The sequence below is a fragment of the Megascapheus bottae genome, chromosome 31 (assembly GCF_031878675.1).
Source record: "Megascapheus bottae isolate mThoBot1 chromosome 31, mThoBot2.hap1, whole genome shotgun sequence".
NCBI lineage: Eukaryota > Metazoa > Chordata > Mammalia > Rodentia > Geomyidae > Megascapheus > Megascapheus bottae.
The window spans coordinates 8,662,826-8,678,493 of NC_143539.1; the positions used below are offsets into that span (position 1 = coordinate 8,662,826).

The following is a 15,668-nucleotide window of genomic DNA, read 5'->3' on the forward strand; positions in this document are numbered from 1 at the left end:
TGAGCTCTGCAGCTCTAGGCTGGCTCTCTATCACTCGGGCTTCAGGGGGTGCGCTGGAGACCAGAGCCCCAGGACCGCCCGGGCCTCCAACCACCATCCTCAGATCTCGGCCTCTGGACTCGCTCGGACCCCATCCCCGGCGCGAGCCCGTGCTTTGGCTGCGTAACTGGAGGTGGCGTCTCCAGGAATTTCCTGTCCCTGGGACTGGAACCCGGGTCCCGCGCGCCGTCCCGGAGCCCTCCCCGCCCCCTCTGAGCTCCTGGGCGGGGCCGTGGTGACGTCACCCTGGCGGGGCGGGGCCTCCTCCCCTGCGGCGGCCTGGCCCACCGTGCCGGGCGGGGCCGCAGGTGCCTCGGGTGACGTCACAGCGGCGGGGCGGGGCCGCGGGTGGCGTCACAGCGGCGGGGCGGGGCCTCCTCACCTGCTATGGCCTGGCTCGCCGAGCTCACCGCGCTGTGGCTGCTCAGCCTCTCCTCGGGCGCCGTGTGGACGCAGACTCTGATAAAATGCCCGCGGGCCAGCTTGTGCCAGCGGGCGCTCCTGTCCGGCAACGACGTGGTCCTCCAGTGTGACGGCCACGTCACCCAGTGGTTCTTCACGTCGATCTGGGGGGAGCAGCTGGCCCTGCTGAGCCCCCTGTCCCATTTCAGCCCTCTCCCCGGGGGCAGCCTGCAGCTGAAAAACCCCCAGGCTTTCCACTCGGGGCTCTACAGTTGCCAGCAAGGGGACGGCTCCCCGCTGGTGGAATATGAGATCGATTTCCAGGAAGTCAGCCATCTTCACGTCACCCACAAAAACCTGGGCCAGAGCCCGCTCCCCAACGAGACGCTGGTCCTGGACCAGGCCGTGGAGATGTTCACGCAGTGGGGCCCCTGGCAGGACTGCAACCGGTGCGGGGAGCCCGGGGAGCGCAAGCGCCTGGGCTACTGCTACATAAAGAACCCCCAAGACCCCCCCACGGCCTGCGGGCTGTACCTGGGGGACAAGAAGATGGCCCCCGGCCGCGCGCAGCCCGAGCTGCAGGTGGAGGCCTGCCGCACGCCCTGTGTCTTCCCCAAAGAAACAGGCCAGCCCTTCTTCGTCTTCGACATTTACCCACTGGGCAAGCTGACCTCGAACCTGTGGCTCAGTTGCCCTTTGGCGTCCATATACAGGTGACCAGCCAGGCTGCAGCCCCCCCCACCTCGGGCCCTCCTCCCTCCTCCCCCACTGCTCCTTGCTTCTCTCTTTTTTTTTTTTTTTTTTTTAATTTTTCTTTTCCTTGGTGCCAGTCAGTCCTGGGACTTGAACTTGGGTGCTAGTCTCTTTGTTTCTTGTCAGTCCTGAGGTTTGAACCTGGGGCTTAGGTGCTGTCCCTGAGCTTCTGCAGCAAGACTAGTGCTATACTGCTTTATGCCACAGCTCCACTTCCAGTTTACTGGTGATTAATTGGAGATGAGTGTCACAGACTTTCCTGCCAGGGCGGGCTTTGAACTGCGATCCTCAGGTCTCAGCCTCGTGAATAGCTGGGATGACGGGAGTGAGCGGCTTCACCTGGCTTGCTGTCTCCCTTCTCAGAGGTGGACTTCAGTGATGCTAAATAAGCTGGAAATCAGAACCTACCCCACCCAACCAGAAAGGGCAGGGCCCTGAGAGCACCCCATTTGACCACATGCTCCCCTCCTGCTCCCACACTCCATGGAGGGAGACCTATCTTTGCTGTTTCCCCAGAGAGAAGTGGGGGGAGGGCTATCTCTCCTGTGCAGTCCCCATTTACTCCTCACAGTGTGGAGCTAATCTCCCTCCCTCCTGCAGGCCAGTGCGCTGGGAGATGGACGGCTGTCCAGTGACTTGGCAGAAGCAGCTGTCTGGCCAAAATAACCTCACCTTCCTGTCCCCCCTCACCGGTGGCGAGCAGCTGCAGATCTTCCGAATGGCCACCTACAAGTGCTTCGTGGAGCAGGAACTCGTGGCCCAATTCAATCCCGTCAGTCTGGAGAGGCTGGAGGCCAGGAGGCTGAGCCAGGAGGCAGGGCGGTGGAGGCTGGGCCAGGTGGGGGCTCAGGCTGGGCAGGCAGATGCTGTCCTCCAGGGGCTGAAGCTGGCCCTGTGTGCAGGGACCATCCTGGCTTTAGTGGGTCTGCTGTTCAAGATCCTTCGCCCTGCTCAGGGCCAAAGAAGCAATCCAGCTGTGCTGGTGACATAAAATAAACCCTAGGGGCCGGAGAGCCCTGGGGCCTTCAGCACTGGCTACCACTCTGTTCTTCATGGTTGTTTTTATGTTTTGTTTTATTTTGTTAGTGGTGGGACTTGAACTCAGAGCCTGAGTGCTGTCCCTGAACTCTTTTGCTCAAGGCTGGCACTCTACCGTTTTGAACTATAATGCCACTTTTAGTTTTCTGGTGGTTCACTGGCAAGGAGAGTCTCACAGACTTTCCTGCTCAGGCTGGCTTCAAACTGCAGCCCTCATATCTTAGCCTCCTGAGTAGCAAGGATGACAGGCATGAGCCACTGCACCCAGCTGAGTGTAGCCTCTTTATTAAACCCACTGTCAGCCAGGCACGGTGGCTCATCCTGTAATATTAGCTACTCAGGAGGCTGAGATCTGAGGATCAAGGTTCAAAGCCAGCCCAGGGACAAAAAGGACCAGAGACTCTTATCTCCAATTAACCTCTAGAAAATGGGAAGTGGGGCTTGGCTCAAGGGTAGGGTGGTGGCCTTGAGCTGAAAAGCTCAAGGACTACATCCAGATCCAGGGTTAGGGTTGGTAGCTTTGAGCTGAAGAGCTCAGGGACAGCGCCCAGGCCGAGTTCAAAACTCATGACCCACCAAAAAAAAAAAAAAAACAAAAAAAAAACAGTCTCAAGGACAAGAAAGACACAAGAGGACAAAACCCGAGAACCCAAGCTCGGCTGTGCCCTCCAAGCAGTCTCTATTTGTCCTTTGCTCTCCCAGTTGTTTCCAGGTCTGCGAGCCCAGACAGAATTTACCACACTTGAGCCCCAGGGTCACTGGGGCTCATGGGGGCGGGGCAGGGGGGTGCAGAGAGCAACCCTTGACTTATGCTTGGAATCACCAGGCCACACTGTTCCCAGAATTCAAGAATGACAAATGAAATATTAATACCTTTTCAAACTCGTGACCCTAAAACTTCACTATGTGAAGCAGTGAAGACGCCAGCACAAAACAGAGGCCTCTGCAGAGTAAGGTGGATTCTGCCCGCTCCCTGTACCAAACACTTAGGACTCCAGGGTACCCCGAGATGGAGACTCCGCCTAAACTCACTTAAAACCCTGGCAGGTCAAGACAACAAATAACTAAGGCAGTAATGCCAAGAGTTTTGGATTTTCTGGTGTGGTTTACATCTCAGCTATGGATCCTACAGCTAAAAAACTGAAAAGCCTGCCCATATCTACACCCCACCCCCCCAAAAAAGGCCTGGTGGCTCGTACCTGCAATCCTATAGTTCAAAGGCATCCTGGGCAGGAAAGTCCTTGAGACTCTCATCTCCAATTTAGCACCAAGAAACCAGAAGTAGAGCTGTGGCTTAGGTGCTAGAGGACCAGCCTTGAGCAGTAAAAGCTGCTCAGGAACAGTGCGCAGGCCCTGAGTTCAAGCCCCAGGACTGGTACAACCCAGGCATGTCCACAAAGGGACCCAATAAGCAAGTGCCAAGGCTACAGGAGTGCCAGCCCAAGAAATAGCATACTGTGACAGGGGCTGGGCTAGGGAGGCCTCCATGGCCCAGATTTGTGCAAAGCATAGTTGAATCCAATGTGGCAATGACCCAGTGCTGTATACAAAGCACCCCAAAACCAGTGGTTTCAGATAACATCAGTGTACATGGTCTTTCCTCAACTGGTGGTGGGGTTTGCATACAAAATGTCATTTTCTACAACCTTCAGGCCATGAAGCCAATCAAAAGGTTCAGCCACTGATGGATTTGCAGTCTGACGGCATTTTGGAAGATGCTGGAAACTTTTCAGCTTCTGCCTCGGGCCTCCTTTCCTTTGGAGGAAGCAGTCAACCAGGAGGTGTGGCCTGCTTGGAGGAAGTAGCCTACTGGACGGCTTGTCCTGATTGGAAGAAGTAGGTTTCTTGAGGGTGTGGTCTATTAGCAGCTATGGCCCGATTGGAGGAAGTGGGTCACTATGGGTGTGGTCTATTAGGAGGCGGGGCCTGATTGGAGGAGTGGATCACTAAGGGTGTGGTCTATTAGGAGGCGGGGCCTGATTGGAGGAGTGGATCACTAAGGGTGTGGTCTATTAGGAGGCGGGGCCTGATTGGAGGAGTGGATCACTAAGGGTGTGGTCTATTAGGAGGCGGGGCCTGATTGGAGGAGTGGATCACTAAGGGTGTGGTCTATTAGGAGGCGGGACCTGATTGGAGGAGTGGATCACTAAGGGTGTGGTCTATTAGGAGGCGGGGCCTGATTGGAGGAGTGGGTCACTATGGGTGTGGTCTATTAGGAGGCGGGGCCTGATTGGAGGAGTGGATCACTAAGGGTGTGGTCTATTAGGAGGCGGGACCTGATTGGAGGAGTGGATCACTAAGGGTGTGGTCTATTAGGAGGCGGGGCCTGATTGGAGGAGTGGGTCACTAAGGGTGTGGTCTATTGGGAGGCGGGGCCTGACTTTGGGAAGTGGGCTCCCTGGGGCTGGGGGTTTGATCTGTTGGGAAGCAGGGCCTGACTGGAGGAAGTGGGTAATGGAGTCTGGTCTACTAAGAGCGGGACTTGGCTGGAGGGAATGGGTCACTGGGGTGTGTCTGTTAGGAGGGGCTTGGTCTGCCCGGAGCTGTGGCCTGGCTGGGATGTGGCTGAGTACATCTTCATGCTCAGCTTATTTGTTCAGATGGGAGTCTTCCTAAACTTTTGCTCAACTAGCTGCAAACTTTGTTCCTCCAGATTTCTGCTTTCTGAGTAGCTGGGATCACCAACTATGAAACACTATCCTGGGCTAGATGCCATGTCTTGGTGAGAGATGGGCATTTATTTTAGGTATGGGGAGGAGGAAATTAATGTGTACTTTCTGCAGGGTTTAGGAGCAGGAGGAATACAGGGGTTATTAGAATTGAGAATCTCAGGAATGTTGTCTGCTTCAGACACAGTTTGATCCAGGTGCTCACGCCAAGTCCCTCCAACCCTCCAGTCCTTCTACATGTCCCTACTGCACTTTCTTGAGCAAAGGCCTTCATCCTGAAGCAGATGCTTTTCCAGAGAGCATGAGGCATCTTTCAACAGCTCAGTCTCAAATCACAGCCCTCCCAACCTCACAGGTAGCTGGCAAGCATCAGGCCGAATACAAGACACCTGGGTTCTAAAATTTGCATGAAGTCCCAGTCCTGTGCCAGGGGCCAGCTTCTGAGGACTTCAAGAAGGAGGGTAGGAGCGGGTTCCTCCAGAAAGAGCCAGTGGGCAAAGCAACTAGCCATGTGTCTACCTCCTCCTCCTCTTCCCCATCTCTGCTGCCTGGCATGGCCTTCCCAGAAATCCCTGGGAGACAAGACTGACCTCATGCAGGCCAGGCGAGTGGGGTGACGCCAGGCAAGCTGGCCAATGTGTCCCCAGGCCTGAGTCACTGAGCAGGGCTGGCTGGGGACCAGAGCCTCTGCCTGGGAAGGGGGGAGGCAGAGGGAAGGAGTAGGGAGGAGGCTCGGGCATCACTCATTTTTGCATACAGCCACCACTGACTACCCAATAGACCCCATGCCAACGCCCCCCCACCCCCCTCAAGGAAGGAGGCTTGGGCTGGAGCCAGGGCCTACTTAACACATTTATGAGAAACCCAGACATGGCTATTTATAACCCTTTGATCTGCCTGCCAAGGGCGGTGGGTACACGCCTGCTGCTGGGCCAGGGCGACAAGAGCTAAGCTGCAGGGCTCCGAGGGGAAACTGAGGCTCGGAGAGGCCTGGGGACCCGCACAATAGCCTCACAGCTGGTGTGTGGTGAGTTTGAACACAGGAAGACTTTTCCCAGTCAAAGGCTGCATATGGCCAGCAATGCTTTCACTGTTACCACTTTGCTTTTACACCTTTTCTTGGCTTAGTTTCTTTTTTTTTAGTCAGTCACTGGGCTTGAACTTGGGGCCTGGATGCTGTCTCTGACCTCTTTGCTCAAAGCTAGCTCCAATTCCTGGTTCACTGGAGATAAAGAATCACAGAGGCTTTCCAGGGCTGGCCTGGAACCGTGATCCTCCGATCTTAGCCTCCTGACTGGCTGGGGTTACAAGTGTGTGGCTTGTACCTCCGGGGGGCCTCCAGCTCCCCAGGGGAAGTGGGGTGAGTGCCTGGCACCCCTCACAGCTACAGTCTGGAGGAGGGGCAAAGGTCACTCTGAGAGCAGCGGTACCAACCCCAGCGCTTCCTGTTGTTGCCGGGCTGTGATGATTCAAGCCTGAGCTCAAGGGTGGCTAGGACGGCTGGCTGCATGGCATCCTGTGGAATATTCCAGAACTTCCAATCCCCACCGACATCCTTCAACTCAAGGAGAAGATCTCTACCTCTAGGGATTGTGGACATGGAAGACAGAGTGGGAGATAGAGAAGGTCGCCATTCCAGCCTCCCATCCTCACCTGTCACCCCAGCTCCTCCCTGGACACCCCTTCTCCCCTCCAAGGCCCGCAGTGGCCTGTACTGTGCTGGGAGGTGATCTGGGGCCTGGCGTATTTTGGTTTGGTTGGGGCAGTTTGGTTTCTCTGGCTTTTCACGTGTGTACCACGGGTGTGTGTGTGTGTGTGTGTGTGTCCTGGGGGTTACCCACAATGCCTTTCTCGGCTCACTTCCTCACCAGGAAGTGGAGGCCTGAATTCCTGAGCAGACTCCTTTCCGGAGCACACAGCTCTGGTTCCTCCCCCAGCCCACCCACTTCCGAGCCCCCGGGGAAGGCAGTGCCACCTGGCTGGCCGGGGTGAGGCCCGATGTCAGTCATTCATGCACGCCCAAATATATTTCTTCTTTGCTTTTCTGGCCTGGCCTGCCCCATGGCCTGGTGCTCTGAGCTGCTGGGGGGGGGGGGGACACAGCCATGGGGGGGTCACTGTCTGTGAATACTGGGGGAACCCCATCCCACAGAGTAGCCGCCTTCCAACCACAGCTGCAGGCAGCTGCATCTGGGCTTGTCTGCTTGTTCCTGCCAGTCCTGGGACTTGAACTTGGGGCCTGGGTGCTGCTCCTGCGCTCTTTCACTCAAGGCTGGCACTCTACCATGTGAGTCACGCTTCTACTTCTGGATTTTTCCTTTTTTTTTTTTGGTAGTTTATTGGAAATGAGTCTCACAGACTTTTCCTGCCCTGGCTTGGGTTTCAACTGTGATCCTCAAATCTCGGCCTCCTGAGTTGCTGGGATGACAGGCTTGAGGCACCGGGCATCCAGCTACCCTGGTTATTTTTGAAATGGGTCTTGCATTCTGCCCAGGCATATTGGGACTGTAATCCTCTTCTTCACTCTCTCTGCCGTGGCTGAGATGATAGGTGCAGGCAAGCTCAACTCTTTCTGTTGCGATGAGGTCTCGAGGACTTGTTCATTTTTTGCCAGTGCTGGTCTGGGGCTGTGATCCTTCTGATCTCTGCCTCCTGGACAACTGAGATGGAAAACTGTGAGCCGCCAGTGCCCAGCTTCCAGTTTGTTTTTGAGGTAGAAAAAATAGCCCATAGCCAGTAGCACGTCTGTCATCCTATCTATTCAGGAGGTTGAGAGCTGAGGATCGCGGTTCGAAGCCAGCCTGGAGCGGAAAGTCCTTATTGTGTCAGCATTAATGCTTCAACTCAGGCCTTGTGCATTTGTTTAGCTTTTTCCCTTCAAGGTTGGTGCTATAATTTCAGGAGCCACACCTCCACTTCTGGCTGTGTGTGTGTGTGTGTGTGTGTGTGTACACACACGCGCGTGTGTATGAATCCTGGGGCTTGAACTCTGGCTTGGTGTTGTCTGTAAGCTTTATTTGCACAAGGCTAATGCTCTAGTTTGAGCCATGTTTCCACTTCTGGTTTTTTGCTTGTTCATTGGAGATGAGAGTCTCACAGACTTTTCTACCCGGGTTGGCTTTGAACTGGAAACCTGGGATCTCAGCCTCCTGCACAGCTGGGATGACAGGCGTGAGCCATGGGTGCCTGGCCAACTCTGCTTCTTTTCTGGTCAATCAAAGGGTTTATCTGCCCAGGCTGACTTCCAACTGCAACACGAAGCCCTCAGCCTCCGTGGTGGCTGGAATTACAGGCATGCATACCTGCACTCAGCTGCGCTGCTTGTGATGAAGGACATTTTCATTTGCCAGGCAGCTCCCAGAACCCCCTCCCCCTACACATCCCGCCCCACCTCTCCTTGCCCATCCTCTGGATGGCAGGTGTAGATCATGCACAACCAGCGGCTGCTTCCCCCACCCAGTTAATAGACTAATAAAATGAGGGCTCTGCCTACACAGCAGCGTAAAAGAAAATGGATTTGCTTATCAATAATTCAAACTCTCGGCTCCTGTGCCGGGGAGTCTCACGCAGCCTTGGCAGCCGTTTGAATCTGACCTGATTCTGCTTTGGTGCCTGGCTGGCAGAGTGAAACTCAGGTGGGGCCTCTGGAGGGGGCGGGGTCTCTGCCTGCCTCCCACTGGAGGAAAGACATCAGAACTCAGCCTCTGGCCTCTATCTTTGTTATCAACCAAACTTTCAGTCCCAAGTGGCAAAAATGTTGAAGCACAGAGGAGATTCACTGGTTCTTATCAGTCCAAGGAGAGAGAGGATTTCAGGAATTGCTGAATCCAGGTGCTGAAAAAAATGTGCTGGCTCTGTCTCTGTCACATACACACCCCTTTGCTTTTCTTCATACTGATGTTGGGTGTTTACGGATTTTCATCTTCTGAAGGTAGACATCTTTTGCCCCTTCAGCCAGTCAGCTACTAAAACAGCAACTTACAATAGAAAACTGTGTTTGCAATTCATCGTCTCTCGTTGGTCTTCAATATCAGGCTCAGGTCTGGATTCAGGACATAACGTGTGCAGACGTGCAATCTAGGCCAAATTGCCTAACCTGGGAGGAAGAATGGCTGCTTCTGAGGGAGAATGGGAAAGGGATGTGCAGCTGGCCCTGGGGCTTGAATTCAGGGCCTGGGCTCTGCCCCAAAGCTGTCTTTCACTCAGGGCTGGTGCTCTACCACTTGAACCACAGCTCCACTCTAGATTTTTGCAAGCTCAATGGAGATATGAATCTCAAGGACTTTCCTGCTCAGCCTGGCTTTGAGCCATTTGATGTCGTTGAGGGACCCTCCATGTCATCATGGGTGCCAGAGTGGGGGTGGTCTGGGAGCCCAGGGCCTGCGTGGGTGGTAGGTGGGGGGGAGGTTAACGCCCACTCCTGATTCTTTTTCCCTTCCATGGCTCCCTGCTGCTTGTATCTCAGTATTGATTTCCAATGCATGACTGGACCTCTTACAGTTCAATTAATTAACTTAAAAAGGGATTTGATCTCTGTGTGTGAGTGTGCTTGGGTGCCAGTCCTGGGTCTTGAACTCAAGACCTGGGCGCTGTCCCTGAGCTCTGTTACTCAAGGCTGGTGCTCTACCACTTGAGCCACAGCTCCACTTGGGCCTGTTTTCTGGTTCATTGCAGATAAGAGTCTCAAGGACTTTCCTACCCAGGCTGACTCTGAACCTCCATCCTCAGATCTCGACCCCCCTGAGGGGCTGAGATTACAGGTGTGAGCCACCAGCACCGAGCTGCTAATGTATTATATTATTTATGATTCATGGATGTTTTCTTCTTCTACTTCTGCTGATTTGTTCCGTTTTCCCCTGTGCTTCCTGACCAACTAGGGCGGCTCACAGCCACCACAGCCCAGGGTGACGTTTGTGTAACTTGTTATGCAACCAGCCATGACCAGGATCCTCTCTCTTGAGTTTAGCAAGAATCAGACTAACCTGCCCCTCCCAGGCCCCCCGTGGACTGTTGAGTGACCCCAAAGTTCCCACTGGAGCCTGTCTGCCTCCCTACCTGCCTACGTGTCTCCCCCCTCCATACACACATGAAGGGCCTGGTGGACTTTCCCTGAGCCATGGCTCACCAGGGGCCTGGCTTATGGGATAGGGAGGTTGGTTGTACTTCAGGTAGAGGTTGATCAAGGTGCACAGGCCTGCCTGCCTCTGTGCTTGTCTCAGCCTCCCGAGTAGCTGGGATTATAGGCATGAACCACCAAACTTTATTATCTTTTTGTCTGAACAGGGGGGGCAGCACTGGGAAGGTGGAGGGGCGGAGGAGGAGAAAGAGGAGGAGGTGGAGGAGGAGGAGGAGGAGGCCGCAGCTGTCAGCTGCAGGTCTGGCTTCCAGCACCTGTCTGTTCCTGCTCGGGGCTTCTGGTTCGGACCACCCTGTAGGCTCTGGTGGGGACAAAGAGGGGCGGCGGGAAGCTGGAGGGGCTGCAGCCTGGGGTACCCGTCCAGTTACTGCCCCCACTTCCAGTGTACTCACCTACGCCGGCACAGCCGAGACAGCTGCCTGCACTTGCCGCCTGCAGGAAGGAAACCAAGGGTGCCCGAGTGAGTGTGGATGCGCGCGAGCCCACGCGTGCGCTGGTCCGGGCCGGAGCTCAGCGCCCGGACGCCCCAGGCGGGCGCTGCACCACCCGAGCCACACCTCCACTTCCTGCTTTTGGCTGGTCAACTGGAGCTACGAGTCACAGCCTTTCCTCCTCTGGGCTGGCTTGGACTCGGGTCCTCATTTCTCAGCCTCCTGAGTGGCCAGGATGTCTGGGCGTGAGCCTCGGGCTCCACGCGTGGCTGACACCACTGGCCGGTGACTGAGAACCGCGCATGCGCGGAGACCCCGCGCACGCGCAGAACGAGCGCGCGGAGATTCCCCCCCCCACACACACACACACGCGCACGCGCAGAACGCTCCCGCGGAGGCCCTGCGCGCGCACCCACGGTGCGTGGCGGAGGGGAGACCTGGAGGCTCGCAGTCCGGAGGCCGAGAACCCCCGGGACGCTTCTCCCAGGGAATCAGCGAAAAGCCTCAAGTGGAGCTGTGGCTCAAGGGGTAGAGCACCAACCAGCCTGGAGTAAAAAAGCTAAGGGACAGCGCCTGGGTCCTGAGTTCGAGTCCCAGGCCTGGCACTTCAATCACCATGCACAACCCAGGCCTCCCCTCCGGGGACTCCACGCACCCGACCCCCAGGCTTACTGGTGAGGATGATGATGCCTGTGACAAACAACACAGCTGCCACCAACAGCCCCCGTCTCCGCAGTGTGCTTTCATCTACAGGCAGGCAGGCAGACAGACAGACAGGCACAGGGGGTCAGGTCCACAGGCCTCCACCATTCCTCCCCCCATGCCTTCCTGGGGGCCACTCACCATAAAAAAAGGGGTTGGCCTCATCTTCACCTGCTGGGCACAAATGGGGACTTGGGGGGTCAGAGTTCAGGAGAGGTTTGTTGAGTGAATAAGTGAGTGACAGACAGGTCCCCACCATTCCATCCCATCTCCTCTGCCCAGCCGAAGAACACGTGTGTGTGTGCGTGTGTGTGTGTGTGTGTGTGTGTGTGTGACTGACCTGAAGGCTTGGGAGTCCAGGGACGTTTGCTTGGGGAGTCTCCCTTTGAGAATGCCGGGGTGTCTGTGGGGGAAATGGACAGAGAATGGGGACAGCAGGATGGGGTCCAGCCCCGAGTAGACAAACAGCGGGGGAGGAGGCTCTCCCCCAAATCTGTGCACTTAGGAGGCGGGCAGCAGTGCCCCATCTCCCAGCCTGGCTCCTCCCCTGCTACCCCACTCCTAATCCAGGAGCCAAAGGGGAACCGGACCCTGCCATGTCACACGGGGGTGGGGGGGTCGAAGGGGGGAGAGGAGGGACTCGAGTCAGAGTCTCTTTATTCAAAACAGGGCTTTTGGAAGTGGTGCTGTGGCTCAAGGGGTAGAGCCATGGCCTGGAGCAGAAGAGCTCAGGGACAGCTCCCAGGCCCAGAGGCCTTCAGAGGAGGCCAGGGGCTCCCACCTGGAATCCCAACTACTCAGAGGCTGAGATCTGAGGACCACAGGTTGAAATTTAGACTAGGGACATGACTCAAGTGGTAGAGTACTAACCTTGAGTGGACAAAGCTAAAAGAGCAGGGCCAGTGCCCAGACCCTGAGTTCAAGATACACTACACACACATATACAACTTTTTGTTTGTTTTGTCAATCTTAGGGCTTGAACTCAAGACCTTGGCCCTGAGCTTGTCTGCTCAAGGCAGGCTCTCCTGTCTTCATTGTGGTTCACTGGCGATAAGAGTCTCACAGGCTCTCCTGCCCGGCTGGCTCTGATCTCAGCCTCCTGAATAGCTGGGATTCCAGGCTTGAGCCACAGCACCCGGCTACATTCTCCAAAGCTTCTTCCACCAGAAACCAAATACTTCCTGGAAACATGAGGCCTCCGTGGCTGCAAACAGGTGTAGGGAGAAACGTGCCTAGGAGTGCAAGGCTGATCTGGGAAGGACTTCCCCAGAAACTGGAAACTCCAGTTCTCAGCCACAGGGTCTCACCTCTCTGGTTGCCCTGGAGCTTCTCTGACTCCATCTCCGGGAGAGAATTGGTCTCTGCAGGTGCCTGCGTCTCTGTCTCCATGACAACCCCTGTCTCAGTCTCTGGCTCCATTTCCCCCCTCTCAGTTTCTGACTGGCTTGTAGTGATTTCTATTTGGGCAAGAGAGAAATGAGGAGAAGGGAGAGAAGTGAGAGAGGCCAGACACCAGGGCTCACACCTGGAATCCTAGCTACTCAAAAGAGGCTGATACCTAGAGGATCCAAGTTCAAAGCCAGCCCAGGCAGGAAAGTCAGTGAGATACTTATCTCCAAAGAACCAGCAAAAAGCTAGAAGAGGAGGTGTGGCTCAAGTGGTAGAGCACCAGTCTTGGAGCAATAAAGCTTAGAGAGAGGGTGTGACCCCGATTTCAAGATCTAGAACCAACACAGGATGTGGAGGAGGAGGAGGAGGAGGAGGAGGAGGAGGAGGAGGAGGAGGAGGAGGAGGGAGGGAGGGAAGGGAAGAAGGGTCAGGTCTTGGCTGCGCCATCACCCCAGAACTCAAGAGACAAGAGGGACAACACACGGAATGTCAGTCTTGCAGCCTGGCTCAGCTACCTAGACTTTCACCTTCAGTCTGCTTCACCCACGGGTAACTCATGGTTGGAGCGTCTAGAAAGGCTGTATCTGGAGTAGGGAGAAAATCAGGTGTTAAAATAAAACAGACAGTGGGGCCGGGAGTTTGGCCTAGTAGTTAAAGTGCTTGCCTAGCATGCACGAAGACCCGGGTTCGATTCCTCAGTATCACATACATAGAAAAAAGCCGGAAGTGGTGCTGAGGCTCAAGTGGTAGAGCTCTAGTCTTGAGAAAGTCCAAGGACAGTGCTCAGGCCCTGAGCTCAAGCCCAGGACTGGCAAAATAAAATAAAATAAAATAAAATTTCTACCATTAAAAAAAAACAAAACAAACCAGACAGTGGTGGCTCCTGCCTGTAATCCCAGCTACTCAAGAGGCTGAGATCCGAGGATCGCTGTTCAGAGCCACGTGGGGCAGGAAAGTCCCTGGGAGACTCTCAACTCCAATTAACCAGTCAAAAACTGGACGTGGAGCTGTGGCTCAAATGGTAGTACACCATCCAGGCCCTGGGTTCAAGTCCCACAACTGACCAAGAAAAAAACCAAGAGGAGGAGAGAGGGGAGAGGTAGAGAGGACTCACAGATGACAATTTTGGGGTGGGCTTCCCGAAGCAGCTCAGTTCTGATGTGTGAGATGTTGGGTTACTGGCTTGCTCCTGCTTCAGAGTTCACGCACACAAGGGAGCCCCCCTCCACCAAACATGGGACAGGCCCTCCTTCCTGAAGGGCTGGGTACCCCCTGGTCTTGCCAACCCTCTGAGAGATCCTGTCCAAAGAAATGCACCTGGCTACTCATTCCAAAAGCTTCCAAACTGGACTTGTTCCGGCAGGATCCCCTCCCTCAGAATCTCCCCCTAGGAACAGCATTCCCTTGTTCCTCAGGAAGCCAAGACTGAGCACCTTGATCAAGCCATTCTTGAAGCTCTCCCCTAAGACTTGATAACTACACAAATCCTTCATTCCCTTTGACCCCAGTGTGATTAGCTATGTAGCCAGAGAGATCTTGGCAGATCTGCCTCTCTGTCCCCACCTGTGGTGTAAGCGTGTTCGGCAGCCAGGTCGACCACATCAGTGTATTCAGCATTGTCCGATGTCTGTCCTGGAGAAACAGCGATGAGAAGATGGGGGTCTCTGGCTTCTTTCTTGAATCTTTTTTTTTTTAAACCCGTACTTGAACTTAGGGCCTTGCAATCTTTTGGTTCCCTTCCCCACCCCCCCAAGGCTGGTGCTCTACCTCTCGAGGCACAACTCCAATTCTGGTGTGTGTGTGGCTGACTGGACATAAGACTCACAAACTTTCCTGCCCTGACTGACTTGAAACTGCAGTCCTCAGATCTCAGCCTCCTGAGTAGCAGGCTGGAGCCACTGGCGCCTGGCCACAGATAATATCTAGCATAGTCTACAAGGAACTGGCCTCGTGATGTCTATCTGCCTTTGCCCAAGATCTGATGTCTTTCCATGTTCACCCTTGTGAAATACCAGAGTGGACGGGGAGCCTGCTCGAGGCTCTAGGGGGACACACAGCCACAGCAATCCCAGTTCCCAACTCGCTAGCTTCTGGCCAGAGCTCTTCCACAGGGCTGAGCCACTGTTTCCATATCCAAAATGTGGGTACAGAACCTACTTGAGAAGCCACAAGAAAAGATCCACCCCCTCACCACCACTTGCTACCTTGGAAAAGTGCTTAACAGGTTTAACCACTTGGCCTGGTCCCAGGTGAGCCCCCTTTGTCTAAGGAACCAAGTATTATTTTGCTGGGAGTTTTGAGTCTCCTGGCTGCCAAGTAGAAAATAGACACCACACCTCAGAGCCAAATCAAACTTCATCCCGGTTGGAGGGGAAGGAGAAGGCTTGCAGTGGGCCAGATTCTGGCTAGACTCTTTGGAACCGCCACTGTGGTTCTGTGGTGTTCAAACAGGGTGTCACCCCGAAACTGCCTAACAGTCCTCACTTCCTGTGGGGCCTAGGGAGGAGGGGAGGCAGGCGCAGCATCAGTTCAGGCTCTTACCTCTGCTGGGCACAACCAGGCCAACCAGGATGAAGACACACAGGCGACCTGAGGACCACATCTGCGGGGCAAGGGGGTCGGGTCAGCGGGGTGCAGCCTGGGGCAGCTCTAGGATGGGGGATCTTGCAGCTTATCCCTTCTTGAAGCAGACACCCCTAGTTTCAAAGGCCCCCCCCACCTCCAGCCAGGGTGGAGCCTTGGCCTTTGGGGCCAAGGCAAGAGGGTCCTGGAGAATGGGACAGACAAGCAAGCCAACACCCCGCTTCCCCTTTCCCACCTGGGTCCCCCCAAAGACCAAAAGCCACCAAGCAGCTGCCAGGCCACCTGGTCCCCCCAAAGTGTCCAGCACACAAGGCCCCTGGGAGCAAAAAGTTCCTGGTTGTTCCACCCTCCCAGGACCCCCAGGTGGGAGCCCAGGAACGGGGAGGGGAGGCGGAGCGGGCAGGGCAGCAGGGGAGACTGAGGCCGGGTTTACCTCGGAGCCGAGCATAGGTCCGGGCCGCAGCCTAGGGGTCGGAGGATGCGAGCGGCGAGGGTGTGGCCGCGAAGGGGCGTGGCGCGTGGGCG

General features: G+C 55.5%; 2 protein-coding genes across 2 annotated transcripts; one reads left to right on the forward strand and one right to left on the reverse strand.

Moving 5' to 3' along the window:
• Positions 1-412: 412 nt before the first annotated feature.
• Positions 413-2,230, forward strand: Fam187b (family with sequence similarity 187 member B). Its single transcript, XM_090322748.1, has 2 exons — positions 413-1,154; positions 1,795-2,230. Exons 1-2 carry the CDS (start codon positions 427-429, stop codon positions 2,183-2,185), a joined length of 1,119 nt encoding a protein of 372 aa, XP_090178874.1. The 5' UTR covers positions 413-426; the 3' UTR covers positions 2,186-2,230.
• Positions 2,231-10,234: 8,004 nt separating this feature from the next.
• On the reverse strand, positions 10,235-15,630 carry LOC150043988 (uncharacterized). Its single transcript, XM_090322548.1, has 10 exons — positions 15,577-15,630; positions 15,102-15,162; positions 14,124-14,192; positions 13,076-13,144; positions 12,479-12,628; positions 12,350-12,375; positions 11,313-11,718; positions 11,142-11,216; positions 10,431-10,470; positions 10,235-10,339 (listed from the first exon to the last, which is right to left on the reverse strand). The coding sequence occupies exons 1-10, from the start codon at positions 15,589-15,591 to the stop codon at positions 10,267-10,269; spliced, it is 984 nt and encodes a 327-aa protein (XP_090178674.1). The 5' UTR covers positions 15,592-15,630; the 3' UTR covers positions 10,235-10,266.
• Positions 15,631-15,668: the final 38 nt, after the last annotated feature.